The following is a 27,077-nucleotide window of genomic DNA, read 5'->3' on the forward strand; positions in this document are numbered from 1 at the left end:
TCATTTATTGTAATTATGAAATAGTTTTAATGTTTATTATGTTAGCAGAATTACACACTTGGGACTTGGTGGATTATAAATCATGGTATAACTCAAAATGCTGAGGCAGGTTGGTTAACTCAGCCTTGCCTTCCATAGCAATGCTCTTATTTCTTTCTTAGCGGAAGAAAAAGCCAATACCCACCTCCTTCTGGGCATGTGCTTAGACTCCTGTGCACGCTACCTTCTGTTCTCCAAGCAGCCATCACAGGCACAAAGGATGTATGAAAAAGCTCTGCAGATTTCTGAAGAAATACAAGGAGAAAGACACCCACAGGTAAAGGAGGAAAACATGCAGTGCCTTAATGCCACACATTGGGAACGGAGTCAGCCCCAGTTCATTCAGTTTCTTACCACCAGTGTCCCTATCCCTGACTGCTTGTTTCAGAAAAGATTTGAGATTACTGATCCGTCACTACCAGGGAGGTGTAAGCAGGCACTGTGTGCTTCTGTGGCTTCAGAACATATCGTGTGGTATTTCAAAGTGGAGTCTGCAGACCCCCGACTAGAATCTTGTAAGAAAGTTATACATGAGTGTCCTTGCCTCCCTTGCCCCACAGTTAAAGAAATTTTTTTTTTTTTTTTTTTGGTACCAGGATTGATCTCAGGGACACTCATGGACTGAGCCACATCCCCAGCCCTATTTTATATTTTATTTAGAGAGTCTCACTGAATTGCTTAGTGCCTCACCTTTGCTGAGGCTGGCTTTGAACTTGGGATCCTCCTGTCTTATCCTCCTGAGTCGCTGGGATTACAGGCGTGAGCCACCGCCCCTGGCTGGGACTCGTGTTATAATACTGAACATGTTAAATTGAAATCATCCCTTTCTCTTCTATCAGAATAAATTCTCAAGTGCTGAGGAGTAGATTGCTTTATTTGAAAGCTTGCAGTTCCCAACCTAAGACCCATTGGATTGAACATGGAATGTTTGGGAAGGGAATTTGAGGTACAAATTATCTCCAGGAAAGGGATTTTGGACTTATTAAAAGAGAGTGCCTTATGAGAGTATCATTGAGGAATAATATAAGCGGCATGGGATTCAGATCACTGAGTAATACAATCAGAGGGCTTAAAGCATGGGATTAGTGGTAAGGGAGGATGAAAAAGTCTCTTAGTACCAAAAGTTTAAATACTTTTAATGTGAGTCTTCCTATATAGATGATATATCACTTCTTTGTGGAGTCTCAGCATTACCAGCAGGAACTACATATGAAACAATGAGGCTCCCAGATCCCTGCTGAACCTTTAGTGGGATCATATTATAGCTTCTTGCTGTTGCTTTTCACTTGGTACTTCTAATTTGATAAAATGAATAATACTTATTAATCTGATTATTTCCTAATTTTTAAAATTTGTATCATTTGTTGAACTAATATCTACTGTACAATTTGAGTAACAAATGCCCACAATTTGTTAAAGGCTGATTACATTCCTCATCTTTTGTGGAATGCCTGGAAAGATGAAATCTTGACTGTACTCACAATTTAACAAACTCCAAATTAATATTATGGTGTATTTTTAAAGAAAAATCTGTTTTTCTTTTATCTAACAGACCATTGTGCTCATGAGTGACCTGGCTACTACTCTGGATGCACAGGGCCACTTTGATGAGGCCTATATTTATATGCAAAGGGCATCAGATCTAGCAAGACAGATAAATCATCCTGAGCTGCACATGGTACTCAGTAATCTAGCTGCAATTTTGATACACAGAGGTAGGTAGCCTTGGAAACTTGACAGACTTGCTTATGAAGGGATATTTCTTACTTATGAATTTGTGAAATGGTATTTAAAGGAAGGTAAGGGGAAATGCGGAAACTCCTAAAATTAAAAGGCTGGTTGAATAAGGCAAAAAACAACATGTCTGTTAGGTTGAAGAACTATTTTGTTTAATTTAGGTAACTTCTATATTTTTGCATTAGCCCGATGAACCATTATCAAGCTAGGGAAAACTTTGTAGCGCTTTAAAGATTGCTGTTCTCACAACTATACTGCATTTCTGTGTTGGCAAAACTAGTGTGATTAGGAATGTGTGTGTTAGCACACTATGATACATACTGCTTAGGGCTTCACCTGCAATTTTCAGAAATCTAAGATAACATATCACCATACACAGATCATCATAGTGTAGTCCTTGGCCAGTCCAGTGAGGACCCTAGGGTATACCGGAAAGGACATAGTAAGGAATCCCAAAACACTCAGTGGCTTGGTGTTTTACACATTCCAGGCTAAATCAGCTTGTCATTTTGGGAGAAAATGAGGCAGTACCAGCCTTGTCACTTACTAATAAATACACAGTAAATTACACCTGTATCCTCATTAATGCTTTCTCTTCAGATTCACTTTGAAAACACATTTTCTTCTTATTCTTCCTTTTCTCTGGGTTATTTTAGAACGATATACACAAGCAGAAGAGATCTACCAGGAAGCACTGAAGCAAGCAGAGATGAAAAGAGATGAGGTTTCTGTACAGCACATCAGGGAAGAATTGGCTGAGCTGTCAAGAAAAAGTAGATCTTTGACTTAACATTATCAAGCGTTAAACCCATTTTTTTTGTAGGGAGGGTAGTTTCTAGTGGCCTAAAGGAATAACTATTATTCTAGTGTCTGTGGCACCCAAATCAATGGTGTAAATTTTCTGTTCTTGATATTCAGGTTTCCTCAACTTAGCCTTGGTGAAGGACAAGTTGTACATACTGCCACATTTGTTTTTAAAGGAAAAACAACTTTCACCCTTCACTAATTATGACCTCTAAGGATTGATGTCAAATGATGCTTTCCATTGTATTATATGGTTAGGTGCTGTCCATGCTGGTCTAAGTGTAATTATAGATGAAGATGGGCCACTTTTCCTCTGGGTTGTGGGTGTGAGGTCTGGTAATTATGCCTAACATCGCTACCGAAAGATTTTTGGTTCACTGATTTGCTGCCCTTTCTTCTTTTACTTTGTCAATATCTGGCAGACCAGAGCTACTCATGGCAAAGGGAAATTATGGTGAGTTGTTTCTATTACCTTTCATGAAGCACAGTGGGATTTAACATACAGAGGAGGAAAAGTGTTATATTAGTTTGTCTGTACCCAGCATGAAGTTTTAAAGTGGGAATTAGGCAGTTGAAAGTGTAGTAGCCTTTTGGTCATAAATAAAAGTGAACTATTTATCTGGTTATATGTAACTGTTAATGGTTGGGGGGAAGAATGATGGAACCTCTTTCTTGCCAGTGGTATCCTGGAGCATCTGACATTTTTTGCAACTGTGAGGTCACAAAACGGAGTCATCTGAGATCCTCTTTAAGCAATGCCTGGGCTGTACCCTAGACCTGACTAGAATATGGCCCTACCAATGTAGATTTTAAAATTCCCAACCTTGATTCTACTTAGTATCCTCTTCTGTAACATGAGGAAAGACTGAGATTCTTAGCCACGGGAAAAAGTATCTGGTCAGATGACTTTAAATGAGTATACTGCTGTGTTGAAAGAGCTTTTATTGCCCTGCCTCAAAGTATGTAAACACAAGATACATAGATGGATTTCCTTACCTCAGCAGACTTGCAAAAAGCCATTTGTTTAGGGGGAAGGATAGTTTTTCTAGGTGCCATTAAGGAACACTGATATTGTTGATATGCCTTTGTGAGTGGGGTGTGAGTGGAATTGGTAAACAGATATTTTTGGTTCATATGTATACACTGGAAGTATCTTTTCATAATAAACTATACAACAATATTGTATGTATTCCAGTAATCTTTTAGTTTCTCAGAAAAATAACTTGCTGAAGAACCACTCACCTTTTATATTGAAAATGTTTTTACCTTTTCACAATTGCAAGCGTTACCAGAAGTTAGGTTTTTCACTCCAAGTTTTATTTAAGAATTTTTAATCTTCCACAATGATTCGGTTTGTGGTTCCTCTCCTGGAGAAACTGAATTTTCAAAAAGTCTCTGCATGCGGGTATTCTCATGAAAGTTGTTATAAAACAAGGTAGTGAAGCAAGAAAAGGACCGACCTCCTTTACTGATTGGTTTGAATTTAAATGTAAATGTTTAAAATAGTGTAGTTTGAAATTTTGAACTGTACTGTGTCTTATGTCACTGGAATTTTCAGGGCATAAATATATTCAAAGTATAATCAACATACCAAAATTAAAGTATTGTGAAATATCCAACTATAAACATAAAATGGAAAATTGTGAAAATGCTTCTATCAACAGTATTGGAAGACCTTGATTATGTTCTGAGTGCTAAAAATCATGTTGTAAGGATGATTTTAAATCTCAGCCTGCCAGGATGTTATATGCCTTGGTTTGCACCTAACTTCAGCAAGTTATCAGTCATTCTCAAATGCTATGCTTGAGATTTACATCATGGTAAGACGTACCTCTGCCCCTCTTATTAAATAATTTGCTTTGTAGGTAAGCTGTATGAGAATTCTGTCTTTTTATTGTTTTTGACCTAAAAAATGATGGATTTTTATCTCCCATTCTAAAATCTCTTCTCCAGGTGATGGTAGATGGAGCATTACATAGATGTGTTGGGATGAGGATGGTGTTAGTGGCAGCTCACCTTGGGGTGCTTGAATGGAACTGCAAAAGTGACAAGTTAGGCTCTGATCCAGTAGGTTCTCAGAAACTAACCTAACTTGGGATAGATAGCTTAAGACCCTCAGGATCATAGAAAAATATCATGATCTGTTTGGGTCAGTTGGCAACAAAGTTCAAAAATATTATCAGTACCTGAAAAAAAAAAAAAAACGCTTTAAGCAGAAAACATTCATTAGAACATTTAGTTGTTATTTTCTATTCACGTTAAAATTATGTTTGATTATTATTATAAAGGCCTCAACTTTGTAAGTAATAGGAACTCCACTAAGCCTGAGCTAAAGTTTATTTTGAGGACCAAGAAAAGTGTGGACTGACAGGTGTAACGGTTTTGATTGCAGACATACAAGGGTTAGAGCCTGTTTGTCACTTATTGAATGATATGGGCCTGTGTCTGTAAAACAGGTGATAGGAGGGTCTCAGTCAGCAGTTAATCATAGACCCGTTTACCTAAGAGGCTTGAAAAGATTTATCTTAGATTTACTTGAAAGTCTATAAAATGCTAATTTACTCATTGTGAGACTTCCTTCCAGTTATCAGTAGCATTTCCCCCAAACCATTAGTATTTATATGCTGTGGAAAAATGCTTAAATGCTGTGATTAAATTGTATGGAAAAAATTTTAAAAGCAATTCTTAATGATGGATAAAACTGACCCTTCAGTATAATTAGGACTTAATCTTTTAAATTATTTGTACCTTGAATCTGAAATGAAAAATGATAGTAAATGATTTCCCAAGGAAACAATGTAGGTGGTGACATGTAGAGATGGAAAAGGACTGTGTGTTTACCATGACACTTGTTCAGGATGCAGCACAAAAGAGAATGAGATAATACACAGATGATCATACACAGATCATTATCTAATTTTATCTCAATCAATCGTATATCAAACTAAGAAAAATGTATAAGTTTTTCCTTTGAAACCTGAGACAACAGAGCCTTAAATAACAAATAATCTGTAGCTATGGACAGGGTAGTCAAATTTATTTCAAAACAAAAGCTTTGTTGGGCTGCATCAAATGCAGAAGAAAAGGAATACTTAGGGGCATGGTTAAATTACCAGTGTGCATAACAGTGAGGTATGCCTCAAATAAGCCTTTAAAACTTTAAAAACTGAACTATAACATATCCATGCAGTAATATTTTTTTCAGTGCTACTAGTGGAAAAAAAATTTAAAGCCTGCATTGGAAATTACAGTATGGCAGAATTCTGTTGCTCCTACCTTTTGACCCTAATGTATAGATTTTACGACAGGGTCTATGTTAAAAATCTAAACATTTTCACAAAATTTTAAACATCACTGGGAAGCTGAATTTGGAGAGAACAAAATCAGATAAAAGTACAATGCCCGTGACAGCCAACATTATAACTGGGCTGTATGAGGTTTGTTTAGAAGGCTAGGGTTAAAAAGATAGACAAAAAAGATTTTAAAAAATTATCCCCAACGTTGATGCGCTGATTTGAACATAAGTACACCAGATACTACAGCAAGGGGATACACTGCAAAAAGGTCATCTATTTACATAAGAGTGATTTAAAGACATTATGATTTTCTTTATAAACAGATGTAAGAACAGAAATTGTCCACTTTTGAAACTACATTTCAACCCTCCACTATTATTAGAATCCACTGAATAGCCTGTATCAGAGGCAGTTCCCCCCACCCCCATTTGATTTTCCAAATGAATTTCCATCATTTTTTCTTCATCTGTGGCATGGCTCTCCTGAAGTCTCTGGGCACAAGTTATGGGAGGGCAGGTTTTTGACCTGCAACTGAAAATAAAATTACCAAAAAACTAAAGCTCCCTCCTCTGTGCCCATTCCCTGCTTCCCATTCCTTCCCTGTGCAGTTCAGTCATCACTATCGGATAGAGTCTCATACTGTGCAGAGAGCAGAGGGGCTGGCTCCCGCTCCCAGATCCGGTTCTGTTGGTGAGGAGCTGCTTGGTTCACAGCAGAGGGAGCACATGCAATGGATGTTGGTGGTGTACTGCTGAGCATCCGCATAGTCAGAGGGTTAAAAGGAAACTGAGTTGAGCCTGGCAAAAGAAAAATGAGGTCTCAGTGTCATACACATACTTGCTGTTTCATCCAATACCACCTAGAGTGGATGGAGTAGCACAGAATTACTTTGCTGGACTTCCAGTTACCTCTATAACTACTATTATGTTTCCATAGAGAATCACACAGAACTACTGAATATTAAGCCAGTAAGTCCCAAATTTTCAATTCTGTGATTATTTCAATGAAATGAAAGCAATAGAAACAATATGGATTTATATATTCAGACGTTCTCTGTTTTCGAAAAAGAACAGACCTCCAAAAACAATTATTTCAAAGTTACCATAAGTAGTATATTTGCTGCTCAAGAGAAATGCAACAGTATAATGCTCAGAAGATGAGGGGACAAGTATCCAGAAACTTCAGCAGGCTAAGGGGCAGCACAATGTGTTTACTTACCAAAAATCTCACTGGGCAGATATAGAAGTAGGGCACACTAAGAGCCCTGCTACCTTGTGTCCCCTGAACACTTCTCTAGCTTAAGAAACTGAAATCATAAAACATACTATTTTTATGGTCTAATAGTAATTTCTTCCTCAACATGTGAGAAGCAGCTATATTGTCTAGGCTGTAAGCTTTCAAACTAATAGACAACTACGTGCCATGTGGCATGAGAATTTTAGAAGAGAAAAGCCCTAAACTGTACTTGTCTAATGCGAAATTTTTTTCTCACTGGGAGAGCACATTTGAAAAAATTTTTTTGGTTACATATAATATATATTTAATCCCTGAGTGAAGAACAGTATATAATTCTCTGAAATACACAAGTCATGCTGGAGTTGTAGCTCAGCAGTAAAGGGCTTGCCTAACAAGTGTGAGGCACTGGGTGTGATCCTCAGCACCACATAAAAATAAAGGAAAAAAAAAGTTTATGAAAAGGCACAAAATAACACTTTCATCAGCTTATGTAGATGTAATTTTCTTCTTATTTCTGAACTTGATTTCTTAGCTTTTCATAAAGAAGTTCTTAAGGAAATACTAACAAGGGGAAGTCACTTTTAGGAGTAGCACTTTACATAGACTTATTTGCTTTGCAAGTAGCAAATGTTGGCAACCAACCAGCATAAATACAGATGGAAAATGGATGAGATTATTTTCATAGCTCTTTTTAGTTTATGGTATCAGACCCTGCATTAAAAATTTTGAAGATTCTATGTATTCAATTTTTATTCTGGAAAGTGGAACTTATTAGTGATACAGAATAGGAATTAGTGATACAGAATGGGAATAAAGTATTTCTAAGTTTTTATAAGAAGGAATGACAAGGCATTGATAGAAGTTGCTTTCTAGTAGTTAAACTGGGCTCCTCACCTGTGGAGGAGGGCCTGTCTTCCCAGGCCCAGCCTGGTGTCTGTCTATGGTAATCACCTTCTGAATGTACAGAGGATACTGATGAGGGCCGTTCAGTTCCTAAATATCCTTGCCCAGGGATAGGAGATTTAGACTTTCTGCTGTTAGACTTGCTCATCAGCTTTGGTTTGCAAACTCCTGCTAAAAGTGAAATCCAAGTTAAACTATTAAATAATTAATTAGTGATACAGATTTATTAGAATGATAGCATGAAAAATCCAGATTCTAGTACACAATGAAATAGCACTATTTAAAAGAAAGCCAGAATTTCACTTGCAGCAAACACAACAAAGGGGTACATCTTTATGTTATAAACTTAAAATGTGGCAACTAAGGAAATAAATATTGTTAAACATCAAAGCTGGCCCTAAGAATGTGGAAGCTGATGGGCTGGGGTTGTGGCTCAGTGGTAGAGTGCTTGCCTGCAATGTGTGAGTTACTAGGTTTGATTCTCAGCACTGCATATAAATAAATGAATAAAATAAATGTCTATCAACATCTAAAAATAAAAAAGAATATGGAAGCTGTGCTAAAAAATAGAGAAGGTTTGCACAATCTTAAATTCTTACTACCTACCTGCTCTCTCTGGCTCTCAATTTGAAAGAAGTAAATGGTGTGGCAGTGATGGTGGGTGGGGGGTGTTAATTACACCACTGAAGTGTACATCAAAGGGAAAGTATTTAGCAGATGTCTCTTTATGCCACTATGGGACCTCAGCAGAGGTATATTTTCTCAGGCTCTGTTTAATTCATAGGAGTCACAGAGCTAAACCCCAGCCCTTATTTATTTACTTACTTACTTTGACTGGGCTCTTCAATAACACATGTATATATATATAAATGAATGTGTGTGCACACACAAGCACTGGGGATTGAACTAAGGGCCTCAGTGTATGCTGGGCAAACATTTTACCACTAAACCACATACTAAGCTCTAGAAAAAAATATCAGACCTCAAAAGAGATCACAGCTCAGGTCACCAGCACAATTTCTCAGTCCCAACAGAATAATTTTCACCCTATCCCAAATCCTATACAACCAGGCTCATAATTCCATTCACAATCATAACCTTCATGTATATTTTTTAAAAATATATTTTTCAATTGTAGATGGACATAATACCTTTTATTTTTTATATGGTGCTGAGGATTCAACCCAGTGCCTTAGGCGTGCTAGGCAAGCACTCCACCACTGAGCCACAACCCTAGCCTGACTTTCTCCTAAAAATCAATACAAACTAGAAGGTAAGCAGGAAGGAAAAGACAATGCTCATTTTTTTAGAGTAGCCGGACACTATCTTTAGCTTAATTATGTGTAGGTTAAAAAAAATGTCTAATCTCTTTAATCTTTTCCTTAAACATAGTGAGAGCTTTTGCTTGAAGATAACAGAAGAAAATAAACCTAAACTAAAAACTGAAATACTGCTGAACTTCAGGTAAATTTTTTAAGTATAAAAGATATTAATTCTGAAATGATTAAGAAAAAAAGTTGTTTAGAGTAAATAAAATTTTTGTATGCTTAGTTTTAAAAGGAGGTAAAAAATTATCTAATCTAACTTTTTTATCTGTGTGTACATTAAGATGTGTCTGGAATAATGCTTTTCCAGTAGCAGCAGCAGCAGCAGCACTACTTTCTAGATGATGTGATCCATATGGCTTAAGCTTACACTGTGTCTGTCATTTTTTCTTACAATTGGAAGTCACTTTTATTAAAAAACATGTATGCTTCTGTCATGATAATGTACAGGTAAGTACAGATATGTATAGTGCCACATGCCTGTAATCTCAGCAACCCAGGAGGCTGAAGCAGGAGGTTCACAAGTTCAAAGCCAGCCTCAGCAACTTAGTGAGGCCTCCCTGTCTATAAAGTAAGTAAATAAATAAGGGCTGGAGATTTAGCTCTGTGGTAAAGTGCCCCTGGGTTCAATCCCTACCCCCTCCAAACCAACAAAAAACATTGTGAGGGCTGGGGTTGTGGTTCAGTGGTAGAGTGCTTGCTGAGCATGCGTGAGGCACTGGGTTTTTTTTTTTTTAATATTTATTTTTCAGTTTTTGGTGGACACAACATCTTTATTTTATTTTATGTGGTGCTGAGGATCGAACCCAGTGCCCCGCGCATGCCAGCCAAGCGCGTTACCGCTTGAGCCACATCCCCAGCCCTGGGTTCTATCTTGACAACACGTAAAAATAAACAAAATAAAGGTACTGTGTCCATCTACAACTAAAAACAAATTGAAACAAACAAAACAAAAATACTGTGATGCCAGGAGGGTGACATTCTAGGTTACTATATCATTTGGGCATATGAAATGTTTTTAAGACTTTTTCTCTGTTAAAGAAAGAGGTGACTGAGCCCATAAAGACAAATACAATTACTTGGTAATGCACCAGAACTGGTAAAATAAATAAATTGGTTCCTTGGGAAAGGCAGCAGCAGATCACTAAAATGAAAACTTTACCCGAGTGAGGTGATGGGTCTCCTTCATCTCTCCTGGTCTCATTGCTGGTCACAACTGAGGTGCTGGCACTACCAGGCACTACTCCCACAGGTTGGGGCATGACAACTCCATGATCCTCAACTTTGTCATCAAAGCTTCCCATGAGAGCCTTCCTGATAATATCTTCTAGACCAAGATTACTGGCAGGATCAGCAAAAGAATGACTTCTAGAGCTAACTGAGCCTGGAAGAGACAATCAAGCCATTTCTGCTTGTCTGAGAGGCAGATCAGGGCCACAGGGAAATGAACAGATCACACCAGCCCTCCAGCCCACTCAACTTGCACAGCACTCAGCAATTGCTTAGAATACCACTGAGGGCTCCATACAGTAGCCTTCTCCATATGCAAATATTTTAAGGAATCTTATTACTCCAGGGAATCAGTCACCCACAGGTCTATTTTTCATTTGAAGGTTTTCTTTTTTGTCAGCTTCCTAGTGTTTACACTGTTACTTAGCAGATTTGAATTTCTTTGCTCATTTATCTTTTCAGGAAGTATTGAATCTATTGACTCCTTAACTAAATTCTTATTTCATTTTTACACACTGGAGCAGTTTCCTGGCATGCAGTCAGTACTCAATGTGTATTTGTTGGATTTGACTGCTACTGTACCAAATTCATATTGGTAAATAATGTATTTTGGTAAATACACTGGTAAATAATGTATTTACCTGATGTAGTAACTGCTGGCAGATTGAAGATCTCAGTTCCTGGCTGAGCAGCTGCTGTATTTAAAAAACATTTAACTGAGATGAGACAATCATGTATGCTGATTTAAAAAACAAACAAACAACAACAACAACAAAAACCTAAACCAAAAAAGCAAATCTTACAATAAAATTAACCTTTTTATTTTCCATGATCTCAACCTTTATTTTTCATCTGTTAATACATATACAAAATGAAATACTTAAAAAAAAAAAAAAGAAAAAAGAAAAACAAGGAAATCAGGACATTAACAGGAAACTCAAAATAGAGGTAATATAACTTACAAAGGGGAAAGAAACCTTGCACTGCTGGAGAAAAACATAGGGAAAAGTCCTTCTCCGAACAGGAATCCAGGCTTCCTAGCAAAGAATTTTGGACTTTTAAGTCTACTCCTGAAAGTACCAATGGGTTTGAGGTAGTCTGAGATTAAATTAAGGGGAAGGTCACACCTAAGTGAGTATGAAGTTGACTAAGTGCCTACCATGGCTAACTGAAAACATTCTCAGGACATTCCCTGGATCAGACAAAAGATTCTTTTGTTGATTCTTTCATTTCTGCTAACTACAATTTATAACTGCACAGTTTAAATGAAAAAAGCAGATAAACTGGGAACTACCTATAAATAATTTTGTGCCGGAAGGAGAAGGGGCACAAAATGGGGACATAAATGCTGTCTCTGCCACTTCTTTGAACTTGATGTTGAGAACTTTAAAAGGAAAAAAGAATGCGGGAAATAAGTGGGTGACTCAACAAGTAACAGGAGGATGGATTTTTACCTAGGGATGAAAGCCATCAGTGAAGATGGAAGAGTGTGCCTAGAAAGTAACTTTCCTGATCAGGAAAAGCTTGACACTGATAAGAGGAACTAGGACAGTGGCTACGGATAATGGTCGTCTTTTGGGCCAGGTATCACAGTAAATAAACTAAATCTTAATAATACAGCCTTATAGTTACCACAAGGTTTGTGAAATAGAACTTATTCATTCATATGCCAAATATTTATTGAATTGTTGGCTGAATCACAATAAAATTACCTGCTTATTGATCAAAAATGGTCAACTAATAACTTTATGAAGTTCAACCAATGATACTATATATTTACTTAGAATGTGCCCCAATGTGGTACTTTCTGAGGCCACACAAATCAGAATCACCTGGGTAACTTGGTAAAAATGAAAAAAAGGACCCCTTGTTTAAGATAGAATATGACAAGTGCTCAGGAGGGGAAAGAAAGGAGAATATGACAACTGCTCAGGAGGGGAAAGAAAGGTGGATATCTAAGAGCTGTGTGGAAGGCAAACAGAGGAAGCCAAGAAAGTGCGAGCCAGTAAGATATTGAAGAAGAAATGAGGTCTGCAAAGATCTCTAAGTAGAGATATGATGATAAAACCGGAGTTTCCTAGGGATGAAATTGACAGTTTAAACCCTCACAGTGGATGAGAGAGATCAGTGCATGAGAAGAGCCCTGAACAATCTCAAGGGCTAACAAAGCAAAACTGAACTTCTAAGAAGACAGAAGAAACTTCCAAAGAAGTAGAGAAGAAGAAAAACAACCATCACTACCCAAAACAACAGGAGAATGTAGCATCTGAGAGACAAGAGAACAGAAGGAAAGAGCAGAGAAAGGAAAAGGCTCACTGTCAGAAGCTGCAAAGAGACTGTTTGCTATACTGGTAACTGAACCCAAGGTGGTCTATCACTGAATTCTATCTCCAGCCCTTATTATTTTGAGAGTCTAAGTTGCCCAAGGCTGGCTTTGAACTTGGGATTCCCCTGACTTGGTCTCCGGAGTTCCTGGGGTTACGCTGTGTGTGTCACCATGCTCAGATAAAGGTAGTTTTAAAGCACTAAGGTTTTTAAAGAATGAAGTTATTTCTGTCTTTCATAGGAATAAATGGAATTGAGACAGAGCAAAGCTCTCCTGGTTGCTGATGGCAGTTGAATTCCCAATGAGAACTGAATAGTGCTCTAGGGCCTGGAGCCCACTGTGAATTCCCCTTTCTACAGTCAAGGTTTGCATTCAAAAATATCCTAGACTCTGAGCAATTTTATTAATATTTGCCTTAAGACATTAATACTCTATTTCCTATTAAAGTTGGATACTTGTTTCATCATCATTTAGAGTAGAGACCATCGGTTAACACAGAACTCTGCTCAATAAACGCTTGTACAATTGGTGAGTGAGGGCTGCTGTCAAGGACAATGCAAAACACTAAGAGAACAAAAGTAGGCTTCTTCACTCCAAGTTGTATTTCTCCATCAGGAATTTCTTTCCCACTTAGGGGGCAAGACAAAGACTAGAGGGACAAGTGCAGACCATACCAAGGTGGAACAGTTCCCAACTGGCTGCTCTGAGATCTACATCTCCATGCTTTGACAGGTTCATCTTTGAATTCTGACAGGATTTCAACATGAAGGTAGTTGGTGACATTTGAGAAGCTATAAATAATAGATGAGACTATTGAAGCTTTGAGATAGAAAACTGTAATGGTAATATTAAAAGGGGGATATGGTACCTATAGGGCCGACAGTAGTTCTGGTTGGCATTATCTTTGAGATGATTTGTTGCCATTAAAAAAATAATAATCTAATAATTAAAAGCTAGGATAAATTCACATGGAAGTGACATTGGGCTCATCCTTTTTTCTCTTTGACATTCAACGGTTAATCACAAAGTGAGACAGACCCAAACACACATACACCTGGCAGTTCACAGTTCAGAGCCAACAGTTTCCTTTCTTTTGGCAGTGTCAGGAGACCGGTAGATGGCAGAAACAGAGCAAACGGAGGTCTATACAGATTCTACCACAGGATGGAAATGACGGATAAGTAAGACTGGGTGATAGTACAAGTGAGCGTGCTGCGTGACCAAGTGCAGGAGGGTTCTGATGAATGCATGCACATCAGCCCAAAGGAAAGTTCTGCCATAGAGTTTCATTGGATATTTAACCACAATCTGGCTAAGGATGCTGTGAGTATAGAACTGTTAGAAGCCTGTTAGTACATCACTGGAAGCATAGACTCTGGAGTTGGAATGCCTGAGTTTAAAACCACAGCCCCATTACTTACTAGTTATGTAACCTGCGCCCGTTATTAAACCTCTCTGAGTCTCAGTTTTCTCATCTACAAAATGGAGATAATTATATGTAGCATGTGGGTTTGTGAGGATTAACTGAATTCATATATACATACATATGTAGAATAGTGCCTAGCACACATTACTAGTCTCCCTTCGTTACCATTATTATTGATGATGTTATACGGTAAGTCTACCAGAGTTGCATATAAATGCTGAATGTCCAGAGAGACCCTGGTGGGATAGAGAAAGTAGCTGGAAGGGAGCAAGCACAGATTGCCTTGAGAAGGGGAAAGGTGTGATTTAAAAGTAGCCCACTAAGAGAACTTGAAACCTATATTCATACTTTGTGTATTTATAACTTCAGTGTTTAGACTGCCAACAAAAATGGTGATAAGATCTTAGGCTACCTTAATAACAATGAATTTACACTAGATCATATCACACTATTTTGTGGAGAGCAACTGAGATAGCAGGGTTACTCAGAACAAGGATGTGAAGAACAATCAATGAAACTAGGAATATTTATAGACTCACAAAGGACATGACTTCAGATAGTCTTTACCTATCTGAAGACATGGTGTATGGAGATGGCCCAAAAAGAAAAAACTAAAATCAGTGACTTAAAAACAAACCCCCACAACTGTCCAAACCCACATAAAAGTATCCCAGACATAGCATTAGTTCCCAGAGAAAATGGGCAACTTCAGAAAGGAGCAGGTTCCTGCTAAAGTAGGAACTCTTGTGAACTGGCAGATATTTGGGGACGAATTTAGGATTAAATATGTTGGAGGTGTTGAGGATCAGATGCCTTCAAACTTAAGGGTTACAGAAGAGGCAATGTTGGCAATACCAATACTAATGCATGTTTTATTCAGGGTTAATGAAAGAAATCCCACTTACCCATATCAGAGTCACCTCCACCAGAAGAGTTCAACTTACGAAAAATCTCCTGCTTCTTTGATTTAACCATGGGTGATGTATTTTCAAGCTTTGTGAAGAATGAAGGCAAGTAGCTTATACTCCCTGGTGAGCGGGAATCATTTCTGTTAGGAACACAGTTCAGTTTATTATAATCATATACTCCTAACCTGGGGACATTCCTATTAATAATGGTGATGGTCACAGAGTACTGGGAAAACTACAGCTTATATTTGTCGTTAAGAAACTATGTGACCAGGGGCTGAGGCTCAGTGGTAAAGTGCTTGCCTAGCAAGTATGAGGCACTGGGTTCGATCCTCAGCACTACTTAAAAATAAATAAATAAAAGGTATTGTATCCATCTACCAAAAAAAAAAAAAAAAAAAAAAAATTAAAGCCAGTCAGTATACCATGTAACCCAGTAAGTGCCAAGATTTCAATTTTGAAAATATTTCAATAAAAATGACACAACTGCATTAAAATAGGTTGGAAATCATAATCTAGTTATATAATGTTAGGTAATGTTTAAAGTAATGTGAGTATATAACTTATAAGAATATATTACTTTTCATAGATGTTCCACAGTTGGAATGATAAGATAAAATGGGTTAAGGGCATAATAGAATACTTTAGCTCTCAAAGATGAAACTGTAAAATTGGGATTAAAATAGATAAAACCAGAGTAGGCACTCTTTAAGAAATCAACATGTAGCAAATGAATATTAGCAGGAAAATTTCGAATACTTTCGTTTTGATGGTAGTTAAGGGGTACCAGGGATCAGACCCACAGGCACTTAACCACTGCTGCATCCCCAGCCCTTTTAAAATTTTTTTTTTACAGACAGCAGACCCTGATTTTGAACTTGGAATCTTCCTGCCTGAGTCTTCTGAGTGTGCCACTGTGCCTGGGAGAAACAGCTTATTATGGTGCTTTCTGCTTAATGGCATAAACTATTTATGATTACCATATAAATTGGGGAGCTATTTACTAGCTTATAGAGATACTTTTTTTTGAGGGGGGCAGTTTTCAGTACTGGAGAGTAAATCCAGGGCCTTCTTCATACTAGACAAGTGTTCTACCACTGAGCTATATTCCCAGTTTTTTTTTTTAAATTTTGAAATAGGGTCTCATTAAATTGCCGGATTATAGGTGTGCAGCACTATGTCTAGCAGAATTACTTTATCATTTTATTATCTATTTATATATTTTTAAAATATTAATTTTTTCGTCATAGGTGGACACAATATCTTTATTTTTTTATGTGGTGCAGAGGATTGAACCCAGTGCTGCATGCATGCTAGGCGAGCACTCTACCTCTAAGCCATAGAATTACTTTTTTTTTTTTTTTTTTTTTTGTGGTGCTGGGGATTGAACCCAGGGCTTCATGCATGCAAAGCAAGCACTCCACCAACTGAGCTACATTACCAGCCCTAGAATTACTACTGAAATTATAACTAAAAGCACACCTGCCTATAAAATAGCACGAGTTCTTACTTAAGCAGTCATCAGTTGGATTTGAATAGACTAGCTATACAGTAAAAACAAAACTGTCCATTTTTTTTTTTAACAGTCATTTCAGTCCCAGCTGAGTTTAATGGAAGGGTTTCATAGTTCACTGGTAGCTTCCTATACTTTTAGAAATCGAGTCTCTCTAATAGTTCTAGGCCATCAATGATCTAGCTAGGGGCCAGAGATGATAACAGAGTGTATAGAAGGAAAGCTGTTGGTAACCTCATCTGGTCCTGTAGATTCATTCATCATGCAAACACAAGAAAACTTATATCTTCAAAGGAGTTAAAACATGGTCCCTGTCTTAAACATGTAAATATATAATTAAATTTAATATCGTTCCCTCTCCAAAAATAAATTTTCTTCATTTCAATTGAAGGCACCAATTTTGTTTGTTGCCTGTGAGTATATGCAATAGAAATACATTTAGGAGTTAGACTTTGGTTTAAAACTGCACTTTCCTCTTCTTATCAGTCTGACCAGAGGTAAATCATGTATTTACCTTTCAGCATCAAGGAGGGTGTTACACACCAAGGAAACAGCATGAGTATAGATGAAAAGGAATTCAGTGTAAAGCTGTGTAAACTAGGTCCTGAGGGAACTCAAATGCCATGCTAGCCATATAGCATTGTACTGGATGTGAGTTTTAGACAGATCACTCTGGTAAAGTATGAAGAGGGGCTGGAATGGGCCAAATCAAAGACATCTCATCATTCAGAGGGTTGGAGTTAGGATTAGAAAAGATAAAATATGTAAAGCAGTTTGGTTGTATATAGTCTGCAATGCTTTGTACACAGTAATGTAATGGTAATATTGACTAAATTGTAATATTGGTGAATCAGTCAGGGACCACCTCCCCCACCACAATTTTTTTTAAAGGAATATGAGGATTTAATTTCAAGAGTAATAAACATTTTTTTCTAATCTATTTAAATGATGATATTTTTGCTATAATCCACTAGCATTAGCTCCCTGGGAAAACAGACTTAAGTGATCAAAGTTCAAAAAGGCACTAAGCCTGACCCCTGCAGAGGAGCTGTGGTTGGGAAGTGCACTCACCTCTGCTCTGTAGGCTCCGAGCCCCTCTGAGATAACAGCAACATGTTGTCCTGTTTCTCATGCACAACTGGAACCTGGGGTGGGGAGATGGGCTCGTAGGGCTCTGAAGGGACATGACTCCTCTCTGGAGATTTCCCAGGTCTGCTGTTGTAACATATAAAAGGTTAGATTGCCCTCTACATATTGACTGATCATTCTAAACAGAAACTGTTAACTTCATACTGGAGAAGTAAAGATTGCTGATTTCTATTAGAAAACAGTTGTTATGGGTATTTGCTATATATCTAATTACTGAAAATGCCTTTTTCTCCACGGATTCAGGAGTCATATACCAGTTAGTACCACAGGACAGCAACAGCGGAAGCAGCATCAGCAGCAGCAGCTCCATCCTGAGGCTCTGCATGTACTTCAACATCAGACTCCAACCTGCTCTGTGGCCAGTTAGTTCAATTGTGCCCTTAAGGGTATTACTGTTTATTTTGGTCGTAACTTATCTCATCAAGGACTAAACTGAAACCTAAGAGTTTTGACCAGTGAACCCACACTATAGTTAATGGTGTGAGACCTTCTCTGCAATTTAATATTTTTCCTCTGAATACCATTTTTTTTTTTTTGTACTGGGCATTGAACTCAGGGGCACTCAACCACTGAGCATCTCCAGTCCTATCTTATTTAGAGACAGGGTCTTACTGAGTTGCTTAGTGCTTTGCTATTGCTGAGGCTGGCTTTGAACTTGAGATATTGCTGCCTCATTCTCCAGAGCTGATGGGATCACAGGTGTGTGCTGCCACGCCCAGCTTGTTTAGAGTCTTTTAAAAAGCCTTTTACATAGAGATCTATGCATACTAAACACCACTTGTGACTTTCAATATCTGCATATTACTATTAAACATTTCCTTTCACAATCAATTCATCTAGTTCTCATTTTTTAGAAATATTTACTTCCTTTGATCTTTACCTCCCAAACTCTAAAATATACACCTTTACTTTTTGATTTTTATCAACTATTTTCCATGAAAGAGTTTGACTTACCTTTTTCTTGTTTTTAGCTATTATAATCTTTGTCTTTAATGTTTGTCTATTTAACCTTAAGCAGCATACTTCAACCTTTTTTTAAAATGAAGAAATTAGCATGTATATCCTTCTACCTCTTTTCTGTGACTTCCCTTCTCTTTCCTATGTCTACCAGCCATACTTATTCGATTTACAGCATTTATATTCTATGCTAGAACTACATATAATTTTTTCTTTATTTTGCTTACAGATTAAAAATCAGTTATTGGTGTTAAAACAACAGTATGAACTGTGAGAACAGTTTAAACATGCTTTTTTACTTGATTGAATTGCTTCAAAATAATTCAGTAGGGTGGGGGTTGTAGCTCAGTGGTAGAGGCTTGCCTAGCACGTGTGAGGCACTGGGTTTGATTCTCAGCACCACATATAAATAACTAAAAATAAAGATCCACTGAAAATTGACCAAAAAAAAAAAAAAAATCCAGAAAAGCCTGTGCAGTTGCACATACCTGTAATCCCAGTGGCTTGCGCGGCTGAGGCAGTGGGTTCCTGAGTTCAAATTTAGCCTCAGCAACTTAGCAAAGCCCTACTAAGCAACTCAGTGAGACCTTGTCTCTAAATAAAATATAAAAAGGGCTGAGGATGTGGCTCAAAGGGTAAGTGCCACTGGGTTCAATCAGTACCAGGGTGGGAAAAGGGAGGATAAAAATGAAATGAAACTGGGTATTTACTGAGGATTATAAAAGCTGGGTGATAGGAGTATGGAGATGTACAGTACTGTTCTTACTTTTTGTATATGTTTGAAAATTCTGTAATAAAAGTGGTTTTTTTTTTTGTTTTTTTTTTTAAAAAAAGACTACTCAGCTTCTTAAACACATTTTGTGGGGTGGCAGGCAGGCTAGAGAATCATCTCTGCTACAGATTTGTCTTCACATCAGCCTTGTGTGTCTTCCCCGTTATCTGCCACTCTTTGCTCTGTTGATATTTCATTTTTTAAAAAACCATTTTTAGTGTAGATGGACATAATACATTTTATTTATTTGTTTGTTCGTGCTGAGGATCAAACCCTCACATGTGCTAGGCCAGCTGAGCTACAGTCCCAGCCCAATATCTCATTCTTGTTCTCTAAATTCTTATTAATTCCCTTTGTGCTATTTAGCTATAAACATGTTACTTTGTAGTCTATCATTTTGAACAAAAAAAAAAAACTGCCTCCTTTTTTCTTAAATCCAGACCCAGAACATCAGGTAAGAAAGTACACTCTTTACCAGATAGTCCTGTCACTTTAAATGCTTCCTCCCACTTTGCCTCTATTGGCCCCACTTTCCTATTTGTAATGTCACCTTTTGAAGCATCTGTTTCTGCTGCCCCAACAGAAAACAAAGAGTGAGATGTTTGAGAGATTTTTTTTTTTTCTTTTTGGTTTTCAGATTAGGGTCTCACTCCATGCTCAGGCTGTCCTCATTCCTGGCTCCTCAGTAGCTGGGATTACAGGCCTGCCAACATGCTAGGCTTGACAGATGATTTAGAAGGAGCACTTAAGTATCCCTAAATGACTACTAAACTTTACTTTTGGGGGCTGGGTTGTGGTTTAGCAGTAGAGCTTGCCTAGTGCATATGAGGCACTGAGTTCGATCCTTGGCATCACATAAAAATAAATATGTTATTGTGTCCATCTACAACTAAAAATCAAATATTAAAAAAAAAAACTAAACTTTTTCATAACCAGCAAATAATAGAACATCAAATGCCCAGACGGTAGAGATTCCAAGAATAATATATGGAGGAAAAAATCCCAATTTATACTTTCCAGGAAACAAAGGCAAATGAACTTTTGATGTGAGAAATAAGTACCCTATCTTTTAGATATATTCAAAGTGTTTTACTGCTGGAAAATTTTCATATGGTTTGCAATTTACCTTCCCCGGGATTTGTCCACAAGATTTTCTGGAGAGACTCTAGAGCCTGGTCTTTGATGAAGGACAGATTGAGACTGGGATTCTGGGCTATAGCGACTTGAGGTTTTAGTCCTCACAGTTGTAGCCGCCAAAGCAGATGGTGAATTCTGGAATGTAGAAGTTGGAGGCTGCTGGGGAGGCTGTGAGGAAACTTGATTTCTAGCAAAATCTTGTGTGATAATTTGCTGTGAACAAGAAAAGGAGGAAGTGATTAAACTCATTAAGTACCCTCCCCCTCAGAAAAAAAAAAAAAAAAAAAGACAGCATAAGAGTCTAACAAGCCTGGCATAGTGACATATGCCTTAATCACAGGTTTAACTCATTGGTAAACAAGGTCTAGGTCTGATCTACAGAATTGCAGAAAAAGAAAGAAAGAAAAAATGGTTGCTTTGTATTGGGGATATAGCTGAAAGGTAGAGCACTTGACTGATCATGTTTTGTCTATGGACTAGAGCAATTTTCTATACACAGGGCTCTGAGTTTGATACTCAGAATTATTAAAAATAAAACTAAAATAAAATACATAAGAGGGCTGGGGGTACAGATTGGTGGTAAAGAGCTTACTATTTAAGAAATTTGGGGGATTAGGGATGGGGGTGTAGCTTAGTGGTAGAATGCTTGGCTAGCATGTATAAGGCCCTAGGTTCAGTCTTCAACATCACCAAAAAAAAAAAAAAAAAGAGCCTGGAGTGTGGCAGACCTTACTAAGGAAAAGAGTCTCTTCACATTGAAGTCTATTTTCTTTTTTCTTTGAGGTGCTAAGAAACAAACCAGTTCCTTGCACAATCTAGGCAACTGCTCTACCACTGAGAAAATAAATGTTTGTAACATGTATATATTTTTTTTTTATTTTTTATTTTTAGGTGGATACAAATCTTTATTTTTACATTTATGTGGTGAGGACTGAACCCAGTGCCTCATGCATGCTAGGCAAGCACTCTACCATTGAGCCACAGCCCCAGCCCCAGTGTGCTAATATTCTTAACACTCCAAAGAAAAATGGATTAAGGCTGGGTGAGGTGCTGTCTGCTTGTAACCTCAGCTACTGAAGGATCACAAGTTCAGGTCAGGTGGGGCAATTTACTGAGACCTTATCTCAAAATAAAAAGATTGACCCTAGGGGTCAATCACCAATACCATTAAAAGGGGAAAAAAAAAAACTGTAAAAAGAAACAAAAAAAATAGTAAGAATAATGAAAAACTTACACAGATGTGATCAGCAAGTGTGATTAGCCGATGGGTCCTAGGCACTTGGCCCATCCCCTCTCCTTGTGAAGAAGGAGGCAGCTGCTGTTGTGGAGATGGTGATTCCTGCTGGGGTCGATAGTGATGCAGTGGTCCTTCATACTGTCTGGTGGGATCGGCTAATACAGAACACATACATGTCTTACTCCAGGGATGCCCCTGTTTTTTACTCATTATCAAAGATTAAACATAATTCCAAAGAATACACGAAAAGGATATGACAGAACTTTAAGCACAGAATTTATGTATCTTAATTTTGATGCAAAAAAATATTTATTTACCAATAGAAGTCTGAGGACTTGTAGAATAAAATGTGAATGTTTAAGTGGGCAAACAAATAAACTATTTTCTATACCATTAAACTATAAACAAAAGAGCAATTAGTAATAGCTTTAAAGTTGCTTTTCCTTAGTGCAGTCTTAAAACTTTTTAAAAGCAGACTCATATAAGATGACCCTGAAACAAACAAAACAAGTTATTTCTTAGCATAGCATAGAGACAGATAATTTTGAAGCAAATGATTAAATGCAGATATGATAACATGTCAATGGTGGCTAAAAAAACACTTACTTTCTGTTTGATTTGCCTTAACAATCTCTGGTTGATAGGCCTGCAGTTTTTCCTGGGGTGGTGCAGGTGAGCTGGCAGGACTTATGACTTCTATAGCATCACTAGGTGTTTCATATCTGTGAGAAGACACTTTAAGAAAAGAATCTTATTTTAAAACGAATGCCTGAAAAGTTTCAAAAGTCCAAGTTCTTCATACCTATTTGCATATTTTAATTTTTTCCCCCTGTGCCCAGAGATGTCCAATGGCAATTCCTGGTTAATGGTAACAACTTATCCAACCCTATGGACTGTACCAAAGGTGCCTCGATGTTTCTAATCTCTGTTAAGGCATAGGGTTTTCTGAATGTGTGGGACTCTAAGGTCTTTTTAAAAAGCCCACAGTAAACAGTGAGATGGGACAGAACAGAAAACAGACTTGTGATATCTCCTGGGAGCTGACAAAGAAATCACCAGGGAAACTCTCATCAGAGGAGATTAATAAATAATTGAGAGAGTAGATCTCATCAGTTAATTGATACCAACAATTCCACTTCATGGGACAATCTGTTGCTCAAAAAGGTTTGAGGCTATAAAGCTGCTTCATTACCATAATGGTTTTTAAAACTATGGATTACCTAACATTATACAATGATTTTCTCAAATGACTGGAGTACTGTTGACAAAAATTACTCCAAATAATTTTTCATCACCATGTTATGTGAAAATAAACAGGAATAGTAGGGAATATCTGAAGGGAATTGAATCACAGAAAGGAAGGATGCCAACCAACTCTTGAGGATGCCCACATGAAAGAGCTGCGTCCTCTAGGATGCAATTCCAAAGAAAACAAGGGCTATGCGAAGATGGACAGGCAGCTTTTCACAGTCCTGCCATGGCCTCAGAACTCAGCAATCTGAGACTGGCAGATATAACTTCCTACAGGCAACATTAGGACTTTCTCAAGTCTGAAAAAAGGGTATTATAACCCTAGCTGGACATGGTGGTAATGAATTCTGTGACTTGACCACTTCCTGCTCCTTCAGTTCTTAGTTGAACTACCTCCAACCAGGTAGGTCATGGAAATTAAAATTTTTCAGGTTCAGGAAAAGAGAAACCTAACAAATAGCATGAAAATTATCATTGAGGAACTAAAATAAACCACTACATTCTAAATTTATACTAATTTGCAATCTCCATATCCACTGTTACAAACCAACATCCTACATCCATTGAATACTAACAGTATTCTGTCAACAGAAAGTCTACTTCTGAACCTTGTTCACGTTGCTTTTGAAGACTTAGGGGCAAAAATGAGGGAAATGTGCTTCATTCCAGGGTGAGGAAGGCTCTCAAGAGTCAAACTGAAAACCAGACCAAGTGACTGTCACTAGACTTGAACTTCAAGCAAGTCAGTGCCCAGTGATAAAATTAAGATAAACTACCCAGAAATATGAACGAACCAGGATTTTTTCCATTTTCAGAAAAAATAGAAAAAAAATCAAAATTTTGATTTTGTTGAAAATCAAACTCCTACAGCAAGGTGTGTTTTGTGATGCAAATAGAAAAGAAGTGTTTGTTTAGTCCAGTGATTACACACCCTAGAGATTACACTACCCTGGTCCAGAAGCCTGGGGGTGAGAGGTATTACCATGTGTATTAATGATTCCCCTCCAAAATACCCATTCATACAACTACCTCTCTTCCTTGGGCTAGCAATTTTCTGCATGTTGAAAACTTATGTTGTAGATTTTCCTAATCCCAGGTTAAAAGGAAGTCTTTCTTCTATATAATACACTATCAAGATGTCTCTCTCTCTCAAAACCTCAGCAATGGGGTAGATTTAGACACAAGCAAGTTTTAAAGTAGGCAAGGAGATATTTGGAGATAAAAAGAACTTCACATTGCATTCTGCTACACAAGAATTTTTTTTTTTCACGTTGCATTCTGCTACACAAGAATTTTTTTTTTCATTATCTCCAATACTACTCATTTTTTTTCATTATCTCCAATACAGTTTCTTTAATGAAGATAACATAGAAAAGACTGTATGATTCAGTTACTTCAATTATTAGCAGCTGCTTGTTTAAATACCTGCTTGTTTTTTCTGGAATTCCATATAGAATTTAGGCAACAGTCAAAAGTAAAAGTTTAAAAAGTAAGTTTTCTAGCATTTTAGTGTAGATTGGTAAATTCTTGTAGACATCAGTGTGACAAACCATACTGGATCAAAATGCAAATCACTTTAACTTTAAAAAAATATATAAATATGTATCAGTGTTTTATTTTATTTCCTATTTTTTTGGTACTGAGGAGGTGTGCTTTACCACTGAGCAACATTCCCAGTCATTTTTATTTTGAGACAGGGTCTTGCTAAGTTGCCGAGGCAGCTTTGGACTTGTGATCCTCTTGCCTCCACCTCCCAAGTCGCTGGGATTACAAGTGTGCACCACCAAATCCAGTAAAAAAAAACAAAACAAAAAAAAAAAACAAAAAAAAAACTGTTTAAGAACATGTTAATATGCTCTGCCCTCTTTCTATCCAATTCCCAACTTTAGTTCTTTTGAAGGTAAGTTTTCTCTTGAAAAATACACTGATAGGCTTATACTTAGGAAACAGGGATATTTAAATCATAATAAAACTAGAAGACACATTTTGCTGTTCTAATCCACAAAATCTTTTCTCTTACATTTATCATCAAGCATTAGGATTCTTTTATGCCATATAGTTCTGCTTTACCTAAAGAATAAAGTAATTCTTTACTCAGATATCACATTGTGAAACTCAGGTTGAGATACATACAGCTACTAGAAGAGTCTGAACTTTGAGAGCCACGTTCCCTTGCATCCTTGTCCGAGGCAATTTGCCGGGTGATGATCACGTCTATGAAGTTAGCTGCAGTAATGGTAGTCTTCCCTCGGGTTCTTAGCTCTTCCTCATATCTGGATTTTGGAGGAGGCCCTTTATCTTTCCCAGCCTCAGAATACACTACTGAAGCATGAGGCTGGGGCTTGCCACTTGGAAAGGCTGAAGAAGTGTACAGACACTGAACAGATCTCTTCTCCACCTCCAGGGTTTTCTGCTCTAGCTGCTGCTGTTCACTAACTGCTGCTGACCTGCTTCTCAAATTTTCTTCTAACCTGGCAGCTTCATGCTTACTCTCTTTTGTTTTGGAAACATCCATCTGGGGTGCAGAAGCTGCAGCATCCACAAGAGCAGCCAGGGCATCCGCAGCAGTGTTGTAGCGGGAGGCTGGCAGGCCTTGGCTTATTGAAGGGCCTCCAGCAGGCAGTGGCCTGTAAATAAAACCAAATCACAGCTCTATGAAGAGAAGACCATTTACTGGGGTATGTGTATGTGTGTGTGTGAGATGCGAAGATGGACAAATGGCAAATCCCCCCACACACACCAAAAAAAGGAATAAGAAGTTTAATGGCTAGAAAATCTTGACTATTAACTATTGCAGTCACAATATGTAAGAGAATATAGTATTCTTTTAGTCAAAATGCATACAAGAGACTGACATGATTCGTAGCTGAGCAGTTGGATCCAAAGGTGTGATTACACTGGTTCCATTGGTTCCCTGGAAAACACTGGGTCTTTGCTGCAACATGGGCTCCTGAGTTCTTACTGAAGGGGACGGGGAGCGAACATATCCATGACTACCAGGTCTGCCAGGCTGTTCTGAGCCTGCAGGGGCAAAAAAAAAAAAAGGAAGATAAGATATTAGGAAGAAGCTAGTGTTAATAGGTAGTAACATTAATGGATTGTTAATTTCCTAATATTACTAAATAGAAAAGGAACATGAGATAAAAAACGTGATATTCTACTTTCTGGCCTTTCTCAATAAAGCCCACAAGTTGCTTGAAACAAAACATAAGTTTATGATTTATTGTCATTTCCATTTTTGTGACTAGTTTCATTCTTTAACTCTAGAGAAAAATAGAAATAGCACCAAATGCATGAAGCATTAATATAAACCAGACAGGTTCATCTCTCAAACTGTTTTGATTGGATACAGATAATGGGTCACATCTAAATGTGTTCAGGCTTTGCAACCACTGAAGTGTTTAAGATAATTTCTCAGGAATAATATGACAGTATCAAATATGATGACTAGCTTTGGGATTTCTTCCACATATTGCCAACTACATTGACTTCAAAGGCTCCGTCCCCCATGAAAACATGATTGTGACACCTTCTTGCTACTGTGCCTTCAGCTCTGTACCCACCTCTCTATGTCTCTGCTTCCTATTCTCTCCACCTATATCAGCACATCCAGAAACATCTAAAAAAGACTGACCTATTTCTGTTTTTACACTCTTGAACCTGGAAGTCTCACTCAAGCCACAGTTTCAACTCTTACAGATCTGTTGGCATCTCCAAGCTCTCTTTTTTCTTCTGAGTGCTAGGTCACATATAATATTGGACAATACAGATAGGGTCAATGATCTGATTTAGACAAGTATATCATGGATAAGAACAGATACTCCAAGTATG

General features: G+C 37.6%; 2 protein-coding genes across 33 annotated transcripts in view; one reads left to right on the forward strand and one right to left on the reverse strand.

The window, feature by feature from the left end:
- Nucleotides 1-19,596, forward strand: part of Ttc19 (tetratricopeptide repeat domain 19) — a 44,592-nt gene extending 24,996 nt beyond the window's left edge. Inside the window, exons 8-14 of one of the 10 annotated variants that reach the window (XR_003302854.2) lie at nt 162-316; nt 1,592-1,754; nt 9,408-9,479; nt 13,137-13,260; nt 13,531-13,665; nt 13,997-14,077; nt 15,203-15,274. Coding sequence is in view for 3 of the 10 variants with exons in the window: in XM_026411385.2 (XP_026267170.2) it covers nt 162-316; nt 1,592-1,754; nt 2,433-2,549; nt 3,003-3,061 (494 nt within the window). In the remaining 7 variants the exon portion in view is untranslated. Of the gene's footprint in view, nt 1-161; nt 317-1,591; nt 1,755-2,432; nt 3,460-9,407; nt 9,481-13,136; nt 13,261-13,370; nt 13,425-13,530; nt 14,311-15,202; nt 15,275-18,135 lie in introns of those variants that run through there. The other 9 variants (XR_003302853.2, XR_003302855.2, XR_013343979.1 and 6 more) reach the window with 9 other exon arrangements.
- The window catches only part of Ncor1 (nuclear receptor corepressor 1), a 157,362-nt gene continuing 133,957 nt past the window's right edge, over nt 3,673-27,077 (reverse strand). For 7 of the 23 annotated variants that reach the window (XM_026411371.2, XM_026411370.2, XM_026411365.2 and 4 more), the window contains 12 exons: nt 26,102-26,267; nt 25,380-25,873; nt 22,602-22,730; nt 21,993-22,150; nt 20,748-20,971; nt 17,815-17,958; nt 15,228-15,370; nt 14,318-14,371; nt 11,212-11,265; nt 10,503-10,724; nt 8,007-8,186; nt 3,673-6,673 (listed from right to left, as the gene is read on the reverse strand). In XM_026411371.2, the coding sequence (XP_026267156.2) occupies nt 6,486-6,673; nt 8,007-8,186; nt 10,503-10,724; nt 11,212-11,265; nt 14,318-14,371; nt 15,228-15,370; nt 17,815-17,958; nt 20,748-20,971; nt 21,993-22,150; nt 22,602-22,730; nt 25,380-25,873; nt 26,102-26,267 (2,156 nt within the window). In that variant the 3' untranslated portion in view covers nt 3,673-6,485. The remainder of the gene's footprint in view (nt 6,674-8,006; nt 8,187-10,502; nt 10,725-11,211; nt 11,266-14,317; nt 14,372-15,227; nt 15,371-17,814; nt 17,959-20,747; nt 20,972-21,992; nt 22,151-22,601; nt 22,731-25,379; nt 25,874-26,101; nt 26,268-27,077) is intronic. The other 16 variants (XM_026411379.2, XM_077800997.1, XM_077801001.1 and 13 more) reach the window with 8 other exon arrangements.

The sequence above is a fragment of the Urocitellus parryii genome, chromosome 7 (assembly GCF_045843805.1).
Source record: "Urocitellus parryii isolate mUroPar1 chromosome 7, mUroPar1.hap1, whole genome shotgun sequence".
NCBI classification, from domain to species: domain Eukaryota; kingdom Metazoa; phylum Chordata; class Mammalia; order Rodentia; family Sciuridae; genus Urocitellus; species Urocitellus parryii.